This window comes from Anabrus simplex, chromosome 3 (genome assembly GCF_040414725.1).
Source record: "Anabrus simplex isolate iqAnaSimp1 chromosome 3, ASM4041472v1, whole genome shotgun sequence".
Lineage (NCBI taxonomy): Eukaryota > Metazoa > Arthropoda > Insecta > Orthoptera > Tettigoniidae > Anabrus > Anabrus simplex.
In genome coordinates this window covers 456,384,123-456,398,912 of record NC_090267.1, presented here as the reverse complement: position 1 = coordinate 456,398,912, position 14,790 = coordinate 456,384,123, and the positions used below count along the sequence as shown (strand labels likewise).

The 14,790-nt window shown below is 36.6% G+C and overlaps 1 protein-coding gene across 1 annotated transcript in view; it reads right to left on the bottom strand.

The window, feature by feature from the left end:
* The window catches only part of kmr (kramer), a 1,412,209-nt gene that overhangs the window by 43,420 nt on the left and 1,353,999 nt on the right, over nt 1–14,790 (bottom strand). The window contains exons 19-20 of the mRNA XM_068226867.1: nt 12,457–12,729; nt 8,477–8,809 (exon numbers count right to left, since the gene is read on the bottom strand). Of these exons, the coding sequence (XP_068082968.1) occupies nt 8,477–8,809; nt 12,457–12,729 (606 nt within the window). The remainder of the gene's footprint in view (nt 1–8,476; nt 8,810–12,456; nt 12,730–14,790) is intronic.

The window sequence follows — 14,790 nt, the reverse complement described above, 5'->3', positions numbered from 1 at the left end:
TCACAGCATATTTAAAACGGACTGCGATTCAGTTTGAATTTCTTTCACCATCTGAAATCTTTGTTCCTTTAGCTGCATTTTCAGTTTCAGGAATAAAAAGAATTCACAGGATGCAAGGTCAGGAAAATAGGTAAGATATGACAAGAGGTTCACGTTGATCTTGGCCAAAAACCATTGAATCAGGAGAGCAGTACAGGCAAGTTCCTTGTTATGGTGAATGAGCCATATGTTGTTTCATCACTGATCAGGTCGCTTCCTCCTCACATCCTCCTGCAGACATTTCAAAACTTCTTTGTAGAAACTGCTTCTACTGTGTAAGCAGGTGGAACGAACTCATGAACTATTCCTGTCTTGCTGTTCCTCGGTGTTGCTTTTGACTTGTCCCCCTTTCTGCGGTCAAGATGACCCCAGGTTTCATCACCCCTAATGACATTGGAAAGAAAAAAAAAAACGATGAGGTCAGTGGCAGATTGTTCTTTGAGGTCTAAGCAGTAAATCAAGTCTTTGTTGCTTTTGGTCATCACTCAGGAGTCTGGCATGAATTTTGATGCAATACACTGCATGTATAAATCTGTTAGAATTTTATGGCAGGTTCCTCGACTGATTCCCACTAGGACACTGACTCGATCGGTAGTTTAATGACTGTCTTCACTGATAGTCTGATGCACTTCTGTCATAATTTTGGGTACTGAAGTGGACACAGGGCAACCAGAGCACACATCATCATCAAATGTTTGGGAACATTTTGCAGGCAGCTCCCCAGAGTCATTTTCATCATTTCATAACAGTCTAAAGCATTCTCCAGCCTGAAGCACAATTGGATACAAACGTGCTGTTCAGATATACCCCTCTTCATTTCACTATTCACAGAGAGCATATAGTTAAAAACAAAAATGTGGTATCACTCCTGTTGCACAGAACAAGCCGGTTTTCAGCTCACTAACTCGTCATAGCATGGCGATACTGCTTTTGACTGATGACTAATGATAACAAATGCAGGAAGTACAGTCAGAGAATTAAGTAATTAGAGTGGTAGATATTGAGGCACTCTTGGGACAGAAGACTGGAGATCTGAAAAGGAAATATGGAATGGTAAAGGAATATTTCAGAAGGAAACAAGGACTGCTGGCCAACAGCAAAATGAGCTTAGGATTAAGGAAATGGCTAGCTAAATGTTATGTTTAGAGAGTGCTGTTGTACCAGTAGGAGGCCTGTATCATCAAGCAGAGGCAGATCTAGGATTCCTTAAAGGGAGGGCCTAACTTAAAAAAAAAAAATACCACACCACAAAGTGAAGACGAGTAATCGGAGCATTTTACTTCTGTAGTGATGAAATTTCCCAAGTTTATTTTACGGACATTGTTACATATAGTAAACGCTAGTTAAGGTAATTTATTGATATTTATTTCACCACAAAATTCCATTAAATAATTTTTAAAGTACTTCAAGTTTACTATGTACAGCTACATATTAGCAGTTCACATCAATCACCATTTGACCAGTTAGAAATATCCAGCCTTCATGGTTTTGACTAAATAGATCTTCAACATTTATTGCCCTTTCCTTATGGATGTTTCCTAATGCAATGCCATTAAGCCGGTTCTCTTCCATTGTAATTGTAGGTTTTTAGCTTACATAAGGCAGAGAAACTTCTCTCTGTACAGGTGTCATGACAGGCAGGGTGGCAAATATTTGTAGCAGTAGTCTATTATTGGAAAAGAAGTCTTCATTACATAGAGCTCATTATATTCAACCTTCCTATAATGGTGCCAATGTAGGACAATGCAGCTGTTTCCAAACCAATGACAAATTCACTTCTTCTCAAAGTCATGCTTAAGGCAGCAGCTTTATTTAAATGTCTCACTTTCTGGATCTTTTTCTATTTGTTCAAAAAGCTTTACATGTAATATTAATTCCTGAAATACAATGAAGCTATCATGTCTTTCTACTCAATGAGTAGGACAAAATGCTTTTTTTTACTTGGTCTTTTTTTTACTCACTTATATCAGGTTCACTAATACTCTTTTCGCAGAAGCAGAGACAAACATTGTCATTGACGAGATAAATCCCGAGCCTGAAAATACTGAAAGTTTAATCAGACATTTAGCTTTTAAATATAACTAGAAGTGTGTGTGTGAGGGGGGGGGGGTGCTAAAGCCCCCCTTACACCTTCTCTGGATCTGCCTCTGCCATCAAGAAAAGTGAGATATGGAGACTAGAAGCCTTCAAGATGTGGGTATGGCAAAGAATGCTTAAAATGGAGTGATATGATTATGAAAAAGGAGGTTCTAACTCAAATAAGAGAAGAGAGGAATTTAATAAGAACAGTGATCAAATGGCAGCTCTGAAGATGGTTTTCCGTGGTTTCCCATTTTCACACCAGGCAAATGCTGGGGCTGTACCTTAATTAAGGCCACGGACGCTTCCTTCCAACTCCTAGGCCTTTCCTATCCCATCGTCGCCATAAGACCTATCTGTGTCGGTGCGACGTAAAGCCCCTAGCAAAAAAAAAAAAAAAAAAAAAAAAAAAAAAAAAAAAAAAAAAAAAAAAAAAGATGACCTGGATTGGACATAAGAAGACACAATTTGTTGAAGGAAGGAAGTGTTGAGGGGAGGGAAGAAATGAAGTTGAAGGACAACAAAATTCACAGATGACCTGAAAGAAGGATGTCACAATAACATGAAAAGAAAATCAGAGGAAGGGAACAATGGAAGAAGACATAGCACACTGGACCTGCAATGGTGCAGAGCACTGATGATAATGATGACAATGAATACATTACTGTATGATGAAGTTACTATTGCAGGAGTGAATGCTGAACTTTAGTGCTGTACAAAAACTATATACCTGGTAGCATGCAACTTATACTGCAATATTCACAGAGGTACACTATTTGAATTCAGGAAGCCTACTATTCCATCCTCCTCTATCTCTACAACCTTCTTTCTTCAGATACATATTATCTACTACTAATGCATGTCTATTGCCCACTTTTCTCATATTTATGTCCTTCTCACTAAAAGCAATCTACAAATCTTTAATCTATAGCTCCATGGTTACCATTCATGCAATGAAGGAATGCTGGCATGCTAGAAAAAAGCACGGAAGTTAGTCGTTACTACCATTTCATTACCCTTACCATGAAGTACAACTGATCCAGCAAGAGGAGAGAAAATGAAAACAAGTAAAATAAACAATGTCAAAACAAAGGAAATAGTTTAGTACTGTAACAATTACTACCAATAAAACTGTGCAGTATTTCTTTAGTATGATTCACTTAATTCTGTCACATTCCTTGATGCTGGTGCTTAACAAACCTGCCATAATTTCCAATAGGATTTCTCAAAGTTAAATAGAATTTTTAGAATAATCTTAACATTTTGTCTTTAATTTTACATCAGCACTTGATGTGCAGGCAGGCTACATGGAATCAAGATAAATGGCTCCACACTGTAACTGATTTATTATTATTATTATTATTATTATTATTATTATTATTATTATTATTATTATTATTATTATTATTATTATTATTATTATTATTAATTACCTCAACACTCCAGACAAGATTACTTCTTTAAATATTCAAATTCTATTTCACTGGTATATAGAAAATGAAGTTGGATTCAAAACAATTTTGCAGTATAAAAATTCAGACAGAAAATACAGTTAATTTAGTTCATGGAAAACTGTTTACCGTAATTGAGAAATTTCACTGTAGGTACTTTCTGAAAGATCCAGCTTTTCAACTCCAAAAGTGCCTGAATGCCTGAACTATCCAAGTTAAATGAACAAAAACACTATTTATTTATTTATTTTGTTAGTTAGTTTGACTTTCCCAAACTGGAGATTGCATTTGAGGACAAAGTGCAGTGGAACCTCGATTCTCCATTTTTCGAGGGACCGTGAAAATAAAACGTACAACACGGGAAAACGGAAAATCCGGAAGTGAATGAAAACCATCAACAATTTGGCTAAACATCACAAAAATGAAATATATATAATTATAATCTTACAAAAACTCCTAAACCAAACCAAACTACAGCCCCAATGGGCCTTTGCCTGCCAAGTCACCGCTGCTCAGCCTGAAGGCCTGCAGATTACGAGGTGACACATGGTCAGTGTGACTAATCCTCTCGGCCGATATTCCTGGCTCTCCAGATCAGGGTCGCCATCTCACCATTAGATAGCTCCTCAATTAAAGGTAATCACATAGGCTGAGTGGACCTGGAACCAGCCTTTATATCCAGGTAAAACTGCCTGACCTGGTAGGAATCGAACCCAGGCCCTCTGGGTGAGAAGCAGGCATGTTAGACCGCGAAACCACATTAATTACCGGTACGCGAGTTCAAAATCTCGATACTTTATATTCAATTTTACAAGGGGATCTTTGTCAGTTTCCCGTGAAAACTTCTTTCAGTTCAGCAACTTTGATTAGCCGAACTCTTCGAAAAATCTAAGTAATAACTCCAAGCCAAACGACAGTCGTTTTTAATTATCTCATCTAATAAAATAAAGCACATTAGATACATGATGGCGAAATCCCTTTTCTTAATCTTCCATTGTAATTTGGTCTCCGGTATACTGTTCGTAGTCAGTTTCTGGAAATCTTGTACCGCGTAAATTAGGCTTACATCAACTTTTAAAGGTTACGTTGAACTCGAAAACAGGGTTTCGAATGTAAGTATCTATTCTCAAAAGTTCTCGAATACATTATGTTCAATTCTGCCCATTACTATTCCAATCAAATTAGAAAGAGAAAAAAACATCAAAATTTCAGAAATTGCGGTTGACCTTGACCTTGAGGTCATCAGGAAAGCGCGCTTGCTGTACATGTCAGTACGAGTTGGAAATGATACAAACCATTGAAATGTAACGTGCGCAAATAAAACAACTGCGGTTTTTGGCATTTTAACATAAAAATATAAAATTCCCAGTCTTACATTAGGACCAAAACAGTAATAGGCAATCCCAAGACCTCCCATGGCTTTCTTTTTTAATGTAAGGTGCAACATCTATTCTGGTCTCAATAACATAATCGTGTACGATAATATTAGGCCTAAAATACCGGCAGTAAATTTGTGTTAAAAAGGAGCAGTTTCGATTCCTGCCTGAAAGCCCAATTACTCTATAGTGCCCTGAGGAAAGTGCTGAAAACCTGTTCGGCAGTACGATCGAAAAAAGTAAAAAATATAAACATCTAACCCTGGACGTAATGTGAACGTTTTATAATTGCGAACATTTGACGAAACTCGTTCCGTCTTCAAGTAGAGCTGTCAAAATGCACCGTGTCTCCTTACAATTGTTGTGGCCACACTCTGCTTTGTGATTTCCGAGATTCTCTAAACAATACCGTAAAACGGGGTAACTTCGGCCAGTTTCTCGTATATTTTTAAAATTAAAATGTGAAATATTCACTCTAATTTTCTAAAAAATGTAATATAAATTCTGCTATGTTTGTTCTTCATTTTTAAATATGAACATAATTATAATTGTTATTCAGTAATGAATTATGATTATCAAGAAAGTGGCCGGAGTCACCCCATGTTTTGGGGTAACTTCGGCCGCCATAAAAATAACTCAAGAAACAACGTTTTCTTCAATGTAGCGTTACTTTGGCCACCATGAATGTTTTTTAAAAACCTGCAGAACGTTCAGTATCAACAATCACAAACAAATTAAAATGATTTGTGGTGAAACAGATACATATATAGTCATCAAATTCACATTTCCCCAAAAAAGAAACCATTAATTTTATTTAGCCTGAGCGTACAAGCTTTGTATGATGTTACAAATTACACGTTGCATTGCATAAATATTTATAATGGTACAAAAGATAATAAATAAAAGGTACGAAAATCATAAAGCCCAATTGTATGAAGAGAAAAAGAGGGCAGAAAAGAAGCAATCTTATAGACTGTCCTCATAGTGCACTGTCTTCTAAATTAGAAAATATCTGGGCCGTCAATCAAGTTCTTAAATGTGTATTGTCCATGTCAATTGATATCTGTCTATTTATCATTGAAAATGGGGACCGTCTTTCTCCTCCCTGTTGGAATAAACTTCCCCGTTTATTGTTATTGTGCCTTTATTATTCTCTTCTAAGGTGTTCTTGAAGTAAACAGGATTGTAATTACAATACCCGTGGCCGCGTAGTGTTTTCCTGTATGTTCTTGGCATGGCCAAAGTTACCCCGGAAGATGACAACTTTTATCAAAAAACTATTCCCTGAAAAACCTATTTGAATAAAATGCATCAACTTGTGTTGATCAGTTACCAGACGTACTTACATTTTGACCCCATAAACCAGTGGAATGGAGAATCGAATGCTGGGGCTAGAGAACAGTTTGTTTTCTGCTGTTACCAGACAAGGCAATAGTCGGGGCTGCGAAAAAAGTTGATTGACTCAACAATGAGCCCGCCAATGTTCTTTTGACTACCGAGTTTTGATAGAGCATTCTATTGCATTTTAGTTGTTGCAAGTGGTTCATCTTTTTCAGTTTAGGAGGCAGGAGAAAATAATTGTTGCTATTCGTCAGTGGCCGAAGTTACCCTGTATGGCCAAAGTTACACCACTTTACAGTGCCACCCAAATGCAATGCTAAGATGGTCCCTTATGCAAGTTCACCACCGATCATTTTTCCAGTACAGTAGGGCCTACTTGCTCTAGCGCAATGACGGGGCGTTAATGCCAAGATCCATAAGTATGCCAAAGCCGTCCTTTCGCAAGATATAGTTTATTAAAAAATGATTGATCGAGGATTTAGCATTGATGGGACTGAAATTTCTGGATGGTTGATCTGGGAAATCATTTCTTCGAGGAACGGATAATGCAGGATTTTTAAAATGTGATTTAATTATGATGCTCACGGGACCATGTAATTTGAACACATATTCCAGAAAAATGTAGTTTCTGGGAATGGATAATCGAGGTTCCACTGTATACACAAAAATACAAGATAGATTTTAAAAGTTATTGTGAGTTGATTACATAATGGGGTTGATAAGCAAATTTGTTACATTAGAAAGTTTGAGTGATATGGTTCTTCAGGATTTGGATTGAATATTTCAAGGCAGTCACTGTAACTTATACCGGAATATGCGACGTATAATGAGGCAATGGAAAGCATCAATTAATAACACCGGAAGTTTTGCAGCATTAAACTTATAGGGAACCATCTGCTTTGTTTGACTTAATGTTCACTAAAATGTGTCAGTGTCTGAAAATGTAACCAGGACTTTGGCTGTAACAATAAACAGTCATATGCTTCAGATAAAAACAGTTCTCCATTGATCTAAAACTTATTGTTGAATTACTGACTCATTCTCCTAGCCTTGAGAAATCCAAATGAAAAGCTTTATGAATGGTCAAATTTTAAAATGGAATGAATACACTTTTACTATAGATATCTTTAAAGACATTCAGTATCTTCAGTTGCTTAACCCCTTTGTTGGTCCCTTGATGAACATTTTGCTCACAATAAATTTGGAATCACATTTTCACAGAAATTGTGATTATCTCTCCCTCCACCTGACTTTTGTAGTGTTGTCATCTACCTGTCAAAAACAAATTTACCTAACTGGAAAATAGTTTGTCTTCAGAATGCTACTCGTTTTCATTAGAGCAGATGTGAACATTTCTCCCATTGCACAACCAGTGGTGTTGCTATTTTCCTGTTTCAACATTTTTATGGAATAGAAAATTGGTAATATATTTGTCCACCTAGTCAATACAACTACATATATTCACAATTTATAAAATTTGAAAATTTTACAATTTTAAGAATTTTGTAATTTATTTGTCGACCTAGTCAATACAACTACATATATTTACAATTTTTTAAATTTGAAAATTTTGCTATTTTAAAATTGTAAATATATATGAGTTGTATTGACTAGGTAGACAAATAAATTACCAATTTTCTATTCCGTCATAATTTGTCAGTAAGGAATCACAATGAAATTTACCATATACACACAACGTTTTAAGATGCATGTATAAATTATGTTAATATTTGAGGCAGCCTATCCGAGTTTACCAAATGAGATGAGCAAGGTGAATTCTTAAATTATTCCTAGTGGAACAAAACAATGATAACTTCATGGTTAGTTTGAACATCTTACAATTACCATTGAAAAACTTTCACAGTTGCTGTAATATAATATTAGTTTCATGTTGCATATTTTTACATCCGACTTATATGAAAAATACGTTATTCCATTGTGAATGTTTAGTCAGATAACAGCTGTAACTAATGATCTTGTAAAATTTTGGTGTGGCAAAATGCTCATGAACAACCAAACATATAATTAGACATACTGTACTGTAGCTGCCAATGACAGGTGAAAGGAACCAAATCTTTCAACAATTTTAGTAGTCACTATACTGCACCTTGTATTAGTTGTAATTGTTACAGAGAGGAGTTATTAAGAGACAGAGAAATCATAGATTGGATGTCTTATTTATATAAGTACCATTCTGGGTAATGTAGACTCCATGTCAAGTAATGGTCTACTGCTGGAAACTGTATAATGTCTCCGTTTTTCTTTGGGTACAACCCGCTTCCGAGGTTGATCACCAGCATCTCTCATCGTTGACATCTCCATGACAATGGCACGAGCGGCCTCACTCTTGAATACTGGCGATAGCTGGGGAGAGGCGTCAGAGCTACCTGGGCTCATGACGCAGTACTGAGCACCCCCAAACAACTGCTCGTGAGCTGTAAGGGGTCGAGGCATGCTGGGACTGTTGGTTCTTTGGCTATTGGTACTCTCAGCACTACTGCTACCCCCACTGCAGCTTTCAAACTGGGAAGACAAGGTTGGATGGAGACGGAATTGCAAAACAAATCACACAAAAAACAAAACTAACAAAAGTTACTTGGGAAAAAATCTGTACAGGCACACTTTTAAGTTCCCTTCTGATATGGAAAATATTTGAGATACTTTAAGCTCAGAGTCTGTGTGAGCATATTTTTGTGATCCATATCTGAAAAGTATCTTAAAATGGATCCACAAGGCACTGCGAACATAAAGGGCAAACTCACATGGTATGAATATTAGTTTACCTTACGTAAGATGAACATCTTTTTACCTCATTTGCTTTGCTTTTTTCTTTCACTCTTTTGAATTATAAGCCATGGAGAACAGTAAAGTTAACTTTATTAAATTCACACTTCTTTCCTTTTGATAATAAACACACGACAAAACCAAAAGATCATGAGTGGTGCGCTGCAAGTACAACGGGCAAACTCAACAGCCCATGTGTGTGTGTGTGCGCGCGTGTGTGTGTGTGTGTGTGTGGTTTTTTTTTTTTTTTTTTTTTTTTTCAAGTGCATCCACCCCATTCCCTTTTGGCTGTTCAAGCCAAGTTGTACCTACCTCAAGAACACTGACTGTTAGTTAACATCACCTGTGAATTGTTCTGCTGAGCTTCTTAATTTGTTCGTTACAGATATTAAGTCCTAGAAAATAGCAACAAATTGTAGAATACAAGAAACAGAAAATCTTTTAGCTGGATGTTTTCTGAATAAATGATTTTATCTGAGAAAAATACATACTTTTTTGTAAATCCTTCATTGTTAATTTTGCCTGAATGAAATAATTCCAAAGGCGTTTTCCTCAAAACATGCATTTGTTAAATTTTTCATTTGTATTCACAGTACCTCATAATGAAAGTTCCTGTGATATTGTCTTTCCTACTGCCAGGGCCAGCAAAGCTGAGGATAATTATTATAAAAATGATAATTATTTGTGTCTAAGATTCTTTCAAATATTATGTCTAAAGAGATGCTTGAGTACTTCATCATTCCAGTAAATCTATTGACACGCGTCTCTCAAACTTGTGCATAAAGCGTAAAAGCTTTCACCAACTTGGCCCTGCAGCTGGTCAGCCTTCGTGACATTGTTGGTGATAGTAATACAAATAATTTCACTTAATATTTATTTTGAAAAATAATATGTTATTCCATTGTGAATGTTTAGTCAGATAACAGCTGTAACTGATGATCTTGTAAAATTTTGGTGTGGCAAAATGCTCATGTACAACCAAACATATGATGGAACGCTGGAACTGAGACAGTACTGGATCGTCCTCCAAAGCCATTGGATCTCCCTCAAAAAAGTGAAAAGTCTCTGGAGGCTCCTCTTCCAAGTTGTTGCTTCTGCTGAATACAATATGAAAATACAGTTCAGCAATGCATTTATCAAGGGATGGTGTGCTATAAGATCATCAATGATCTGAATTTAGGGCTATCGTCCGTGTGGCAGATTCCCTATCAATCTTTATGTAGTTTTTTGTAAAACTTTTTCAAAGAACTTGGAAATTTATCGTACGTTTACCTTGATAATGTATTCCAATCCCTTACTCCTCGTCCTGTAAATGAATACTTGCCCCAATTTGTCCTCTTGAAATGCAACTTTACCTTCATATTACGATATATACTTTTAAAAGCTCCACTCAAGTTTATTCGTCTACTAATATCATTCCACACCATCTCTCTGCTGACAGCTCAAAATGTACTACATAGTCAAGCATCTCGTCTCCTTACTTCCAAGTCTTCCCAGCCCAAAGTTTGAAACATTTTCGTAACACAACTCCTTTGTTGGAAATCACCCAGAACAAATTGTGCTGCTTTCCTCTGGATCTTTTCTGGTTCTCGTATCCCGTAGTTCCGGTGTGGGTCCAATACACTGGAACAATACTCTGACTGGGGTCTTACCAGAGACTTATATGCCCTCTCTTTTATATTCTTACTACAACCCCTAAGTACCCTCATAATTGTGTGAAGGGATCTGTAACATTCCTTTACAGCATCGTTAATCAATCAAAATCATTCCTTATATTAATACCTAGGTGCTTTCAGTGTTCCCCGTGAGGTACTATTACCCCATTGACACAGTAATATTCAACACCTTACAATATTTGAGTTATTAATCAGAAACTTTACTTTTCATTTGTTATACAAGAAGTCAGTTCATGGTGAAACTGTCAGAAGTCTCTCATTTTTCTTATTGTTAGATACTGTCATGGATTCATCTTCAGTTTATCTCCATTTAAACAGAAACTTATCAATGCTGAACTTAGAATCTTGAAAAACAAAATTAATGGACAATAGCAAGCCTAAAAATAAACCTGCAGCAAAAGGCAGTGTGTGCACATGACAGAGTCTCATGCATTGTTTTCAACTTGTGCGTTAGTGTGCTGCAAGTACTCATAGTCAGTGTGATCATATTTCTGAAGTTCCAAAATGGGACATCTGTCCTTGCAAAGGAATGTTTAACGCACTATTAAAACCACTTAAGTATTTTGTTAATATTGCAGTTGCTACTACAGGCTGTTTGTAATAACTCCCCATCTTCTTAGAGAGTTGGTAGAAGTCATGTTCCCCAAGTGACGAAATGTTTCTTATTTACTCTCTTAGATAAAAGGCACTTACGAATTGCAATGATCAGCAGTGCTTGTCAAGTAAAAAGCGAGTTAGTTTTAAACTGTTGATTTTGCAGTTATGAATTATTCGACAAACTCAGATGAATATTTTCATGGTCCTTATTAATGGACATGGTACTTATGGTGATTTGTTTGTCTGAAAAAACAAACCAGAATCAAAATAATAATGTTATTTTGTTTTACATGCCGAGGTGCCGACATTTAGTACCGCAGGAGTTCTTTCAAGTGCCAGTAAATATACCGACAGGAGGCTGCTGTATTTGAGCCCCGTCAAATACCACTGGACATGGAAATTGATTTTCTATTTAAATTACGCAGAAAATTACAATTGAAATACTCTTTATCAAGTCAGCCCTTGCTTATTTCTATGCTTTTATTTAATACTTCTTAACACTACATTAACTATCATCCAAGTAATTAAACAATAGGGATTTCTTTCTAAATTTTGATTCATTTCTCTTTACACCATTAAGTTCCTGAAATATAATTTTCCACTTCAGAAGGATCAGTCTGTATCAGATTTTTTCCAAACAAATTTTCAAGCCTGAACAAGCCAGTTAACTCAAAGAAGCAAAAAAAAAATCATTTATTTTCTAACAAATAAAAAAATTAGACTGAGTCAAAATATCTAAATATGTAAAATAATCAAAAACTATGACTTTTAAATGGGAAAATCACCAAGTTAATCCAAGGTGTAAGTAAGGTGCATTCAAAACTGTGAAATTAAACAAATGTAACAGGATTTACATGTGAAGGAATTCAGTAAACAAATACCAAAGGTGTGAATAATGTCACAATTTATAAGTAAATTGGGATAAGAACTCATACAAGCAGGTAAACAGGGGAAATAAAGGAAAAACTCCCTGTACATTTCTTCAAGCTATCTGTTGATATCTAGATAATGATTTCATGATGTTTAAAACACTGACATGTTTCTCATATATATATATATATATATATATACACACTGTGTGCTATAAGATAACAAATCTCCCAGAAATCTTACCCGCACACGATGACGGTTAATCATTAGGTTACGGAGAGCAGTGACACTGTCACTGCGTGGTGATGGTACACGTACAGGAGGAGGTGGGGGAATCACACCTCCCTGTTGGTTGAAGCCAAGGCGTTCTCGTTTACCAAACCCACGAGGTAGTGACATGGAACGCTGGAACTGAGACAGTACTGGATCGTCCTCCAAAGCCATTGGATCCCCCTCAAAAAGGTGAAGAGTCTCTGGAGGCTCCTCTTCCAGCACTCTTCCAAGTTGTTGCTTCTGCTGAATACAATATGAAAATACAGTTCAGCAATGCATTTATCAAGGGAATAATAAATGTTATATTAAACGACAAAAGCATGATAAAATCATTCTTGTATACTCAGGTTGGAAAGTTTAAACAAGTAGACAAATGAACATTAAGAAAACAAGAAGGAACAAAGAAAGAAATAAAGAAATGCATACATTTATTTATTTATTTATTTATTTTAGGTAAGAAGATGGTAGAACAAGCATAGGAATGTACGTTCTATAAACAGCATTTTTAGCTGATAAGTTGCTACTCTCCACTCTTAACTCATATTAGTAATTTTTGAATCAGTGAAAGATACAGGATTCAATTTTGAATGTTTATGCAGAGAATTCTTGGAAACAACCAACCATGTGATGAATACATTTAACAGCCAGAGAGTCTGTGTGAGGAAAAGAAGTATGTTTGTTTAGTCAACAAATTGGATGGCTATGATACAGTAACAGGAGATATCAGAGATGGATTAATACCATAGTTTACAAGGTATTTCCCTAAGGTAGTAAATAAGGTAGGAAGAAATAACTTCACATGCCTTACCTCCCTTCACCTACTATCAATAAGATACACTGGAGAATTAGAATGTTGCTGTGAGAAGTGATTGTATGAACATGCTAGTAAATCATCTGACATGGACCTCTCACATTTTTCTTTACAGATTATGCCTGGATACAATCTTGCTATCTTAAGTGCCTAACCAATTATGCTCTGTAGTAGGTCTAGATTTGGAATGAGATCCTTAGAAACACAGAATACAGAAGCCTGCCTGAGGGCCATAATCAAGTCTATATGGTCCGACACCATGGTTAGCCGATCTGAGTCCCGTTGGTCGGAAAGAAGTTTCACCATCAGAATATTGGATGGAAGTGTAGGAGAGGTGGTGGTATACAATTTTTAATCACTAGGTTGCATGCCAAAAGCCTGGATTCAATTCCAGACCTCTCCGCAGTGCTCATATGGAGCAAGGGCATATGACAGGGCGATTCGTTCGTCGGATGGGAACATTAAGCCTTGAACAGACCCCTTTGTGTCATTCAACAGGAATATGCCATGTGCCGGCACTGGATTTCCTACTCCCTTCCTACTATCATATATCACACCATTCATTTCACCTCATTAACCCTTCTGATGAAGTTGATGTCAGCAAGGGCATCCGGTCATAGAAACTCGCTACGAAGATTCATCTCAGTTCACCCCAACCCCATAGAGAGATGGGACAAGAGTTGGACAACAGAAACAGAGAATATAGAAAATAAAAACTTGAGAACAAGAAATATGACCTATTTTAGCAAAGGATTATTGGTTTCTTTAAGATTTTTGCTACCAAGCCTGTTGTTCTTATAGCTCAGTCCTCTTCCAAATTTCTCCAATCTGTAGTTTCAATGAGGCTGTGTATTCAAGCACATTAATTCTACAGGTGTAGTTGGAATTCTTTGCACATAATTTTTTTTTTTTTTTTTTTTTTTTACTAACAGATGACAATCCTAGGTTCACTATTCCATAATTATTATCAAGGTTAGCCCATTCCAATTAACATGGGAAGTCATAGTGAATCAAAATATGTAGTACAGTCATTATATTCTGAGACTTGACGCCTGGAGGATGGGCACCCACACGACTCTATATGTTGCACATGGTGTACACCTACACAGAACCACATCCACCCTCAAAATAGTCGCTGTTGGCTGTTATGCACGTTTGCCAACATTGGTACAGCTGCTGGAAGCACCACTAAAAGGAAACACCATGTTTCGTCTCCAGTTATTATTCGGTTGAGAAACATCGGATCATCGTCAGCACTACTGATGAGGTCACCACAAATCGTCATGCGATCATCACATTGGTCTTGCGACAGGATTCGTGACACACTGTGCTGGGTAACACGAGACATGTTGAGGTCATCCGTCAGAAATTTTTGGCAAGTACCATGGCTGACCCCTATTGCTGGCATGAGATCGTCTACAGATTGGGAGTGGTTAGCATGCATCAACGTTGCAACTTCTTGGATCTTGCACTCCGTTCAAACTGTTTGTGGC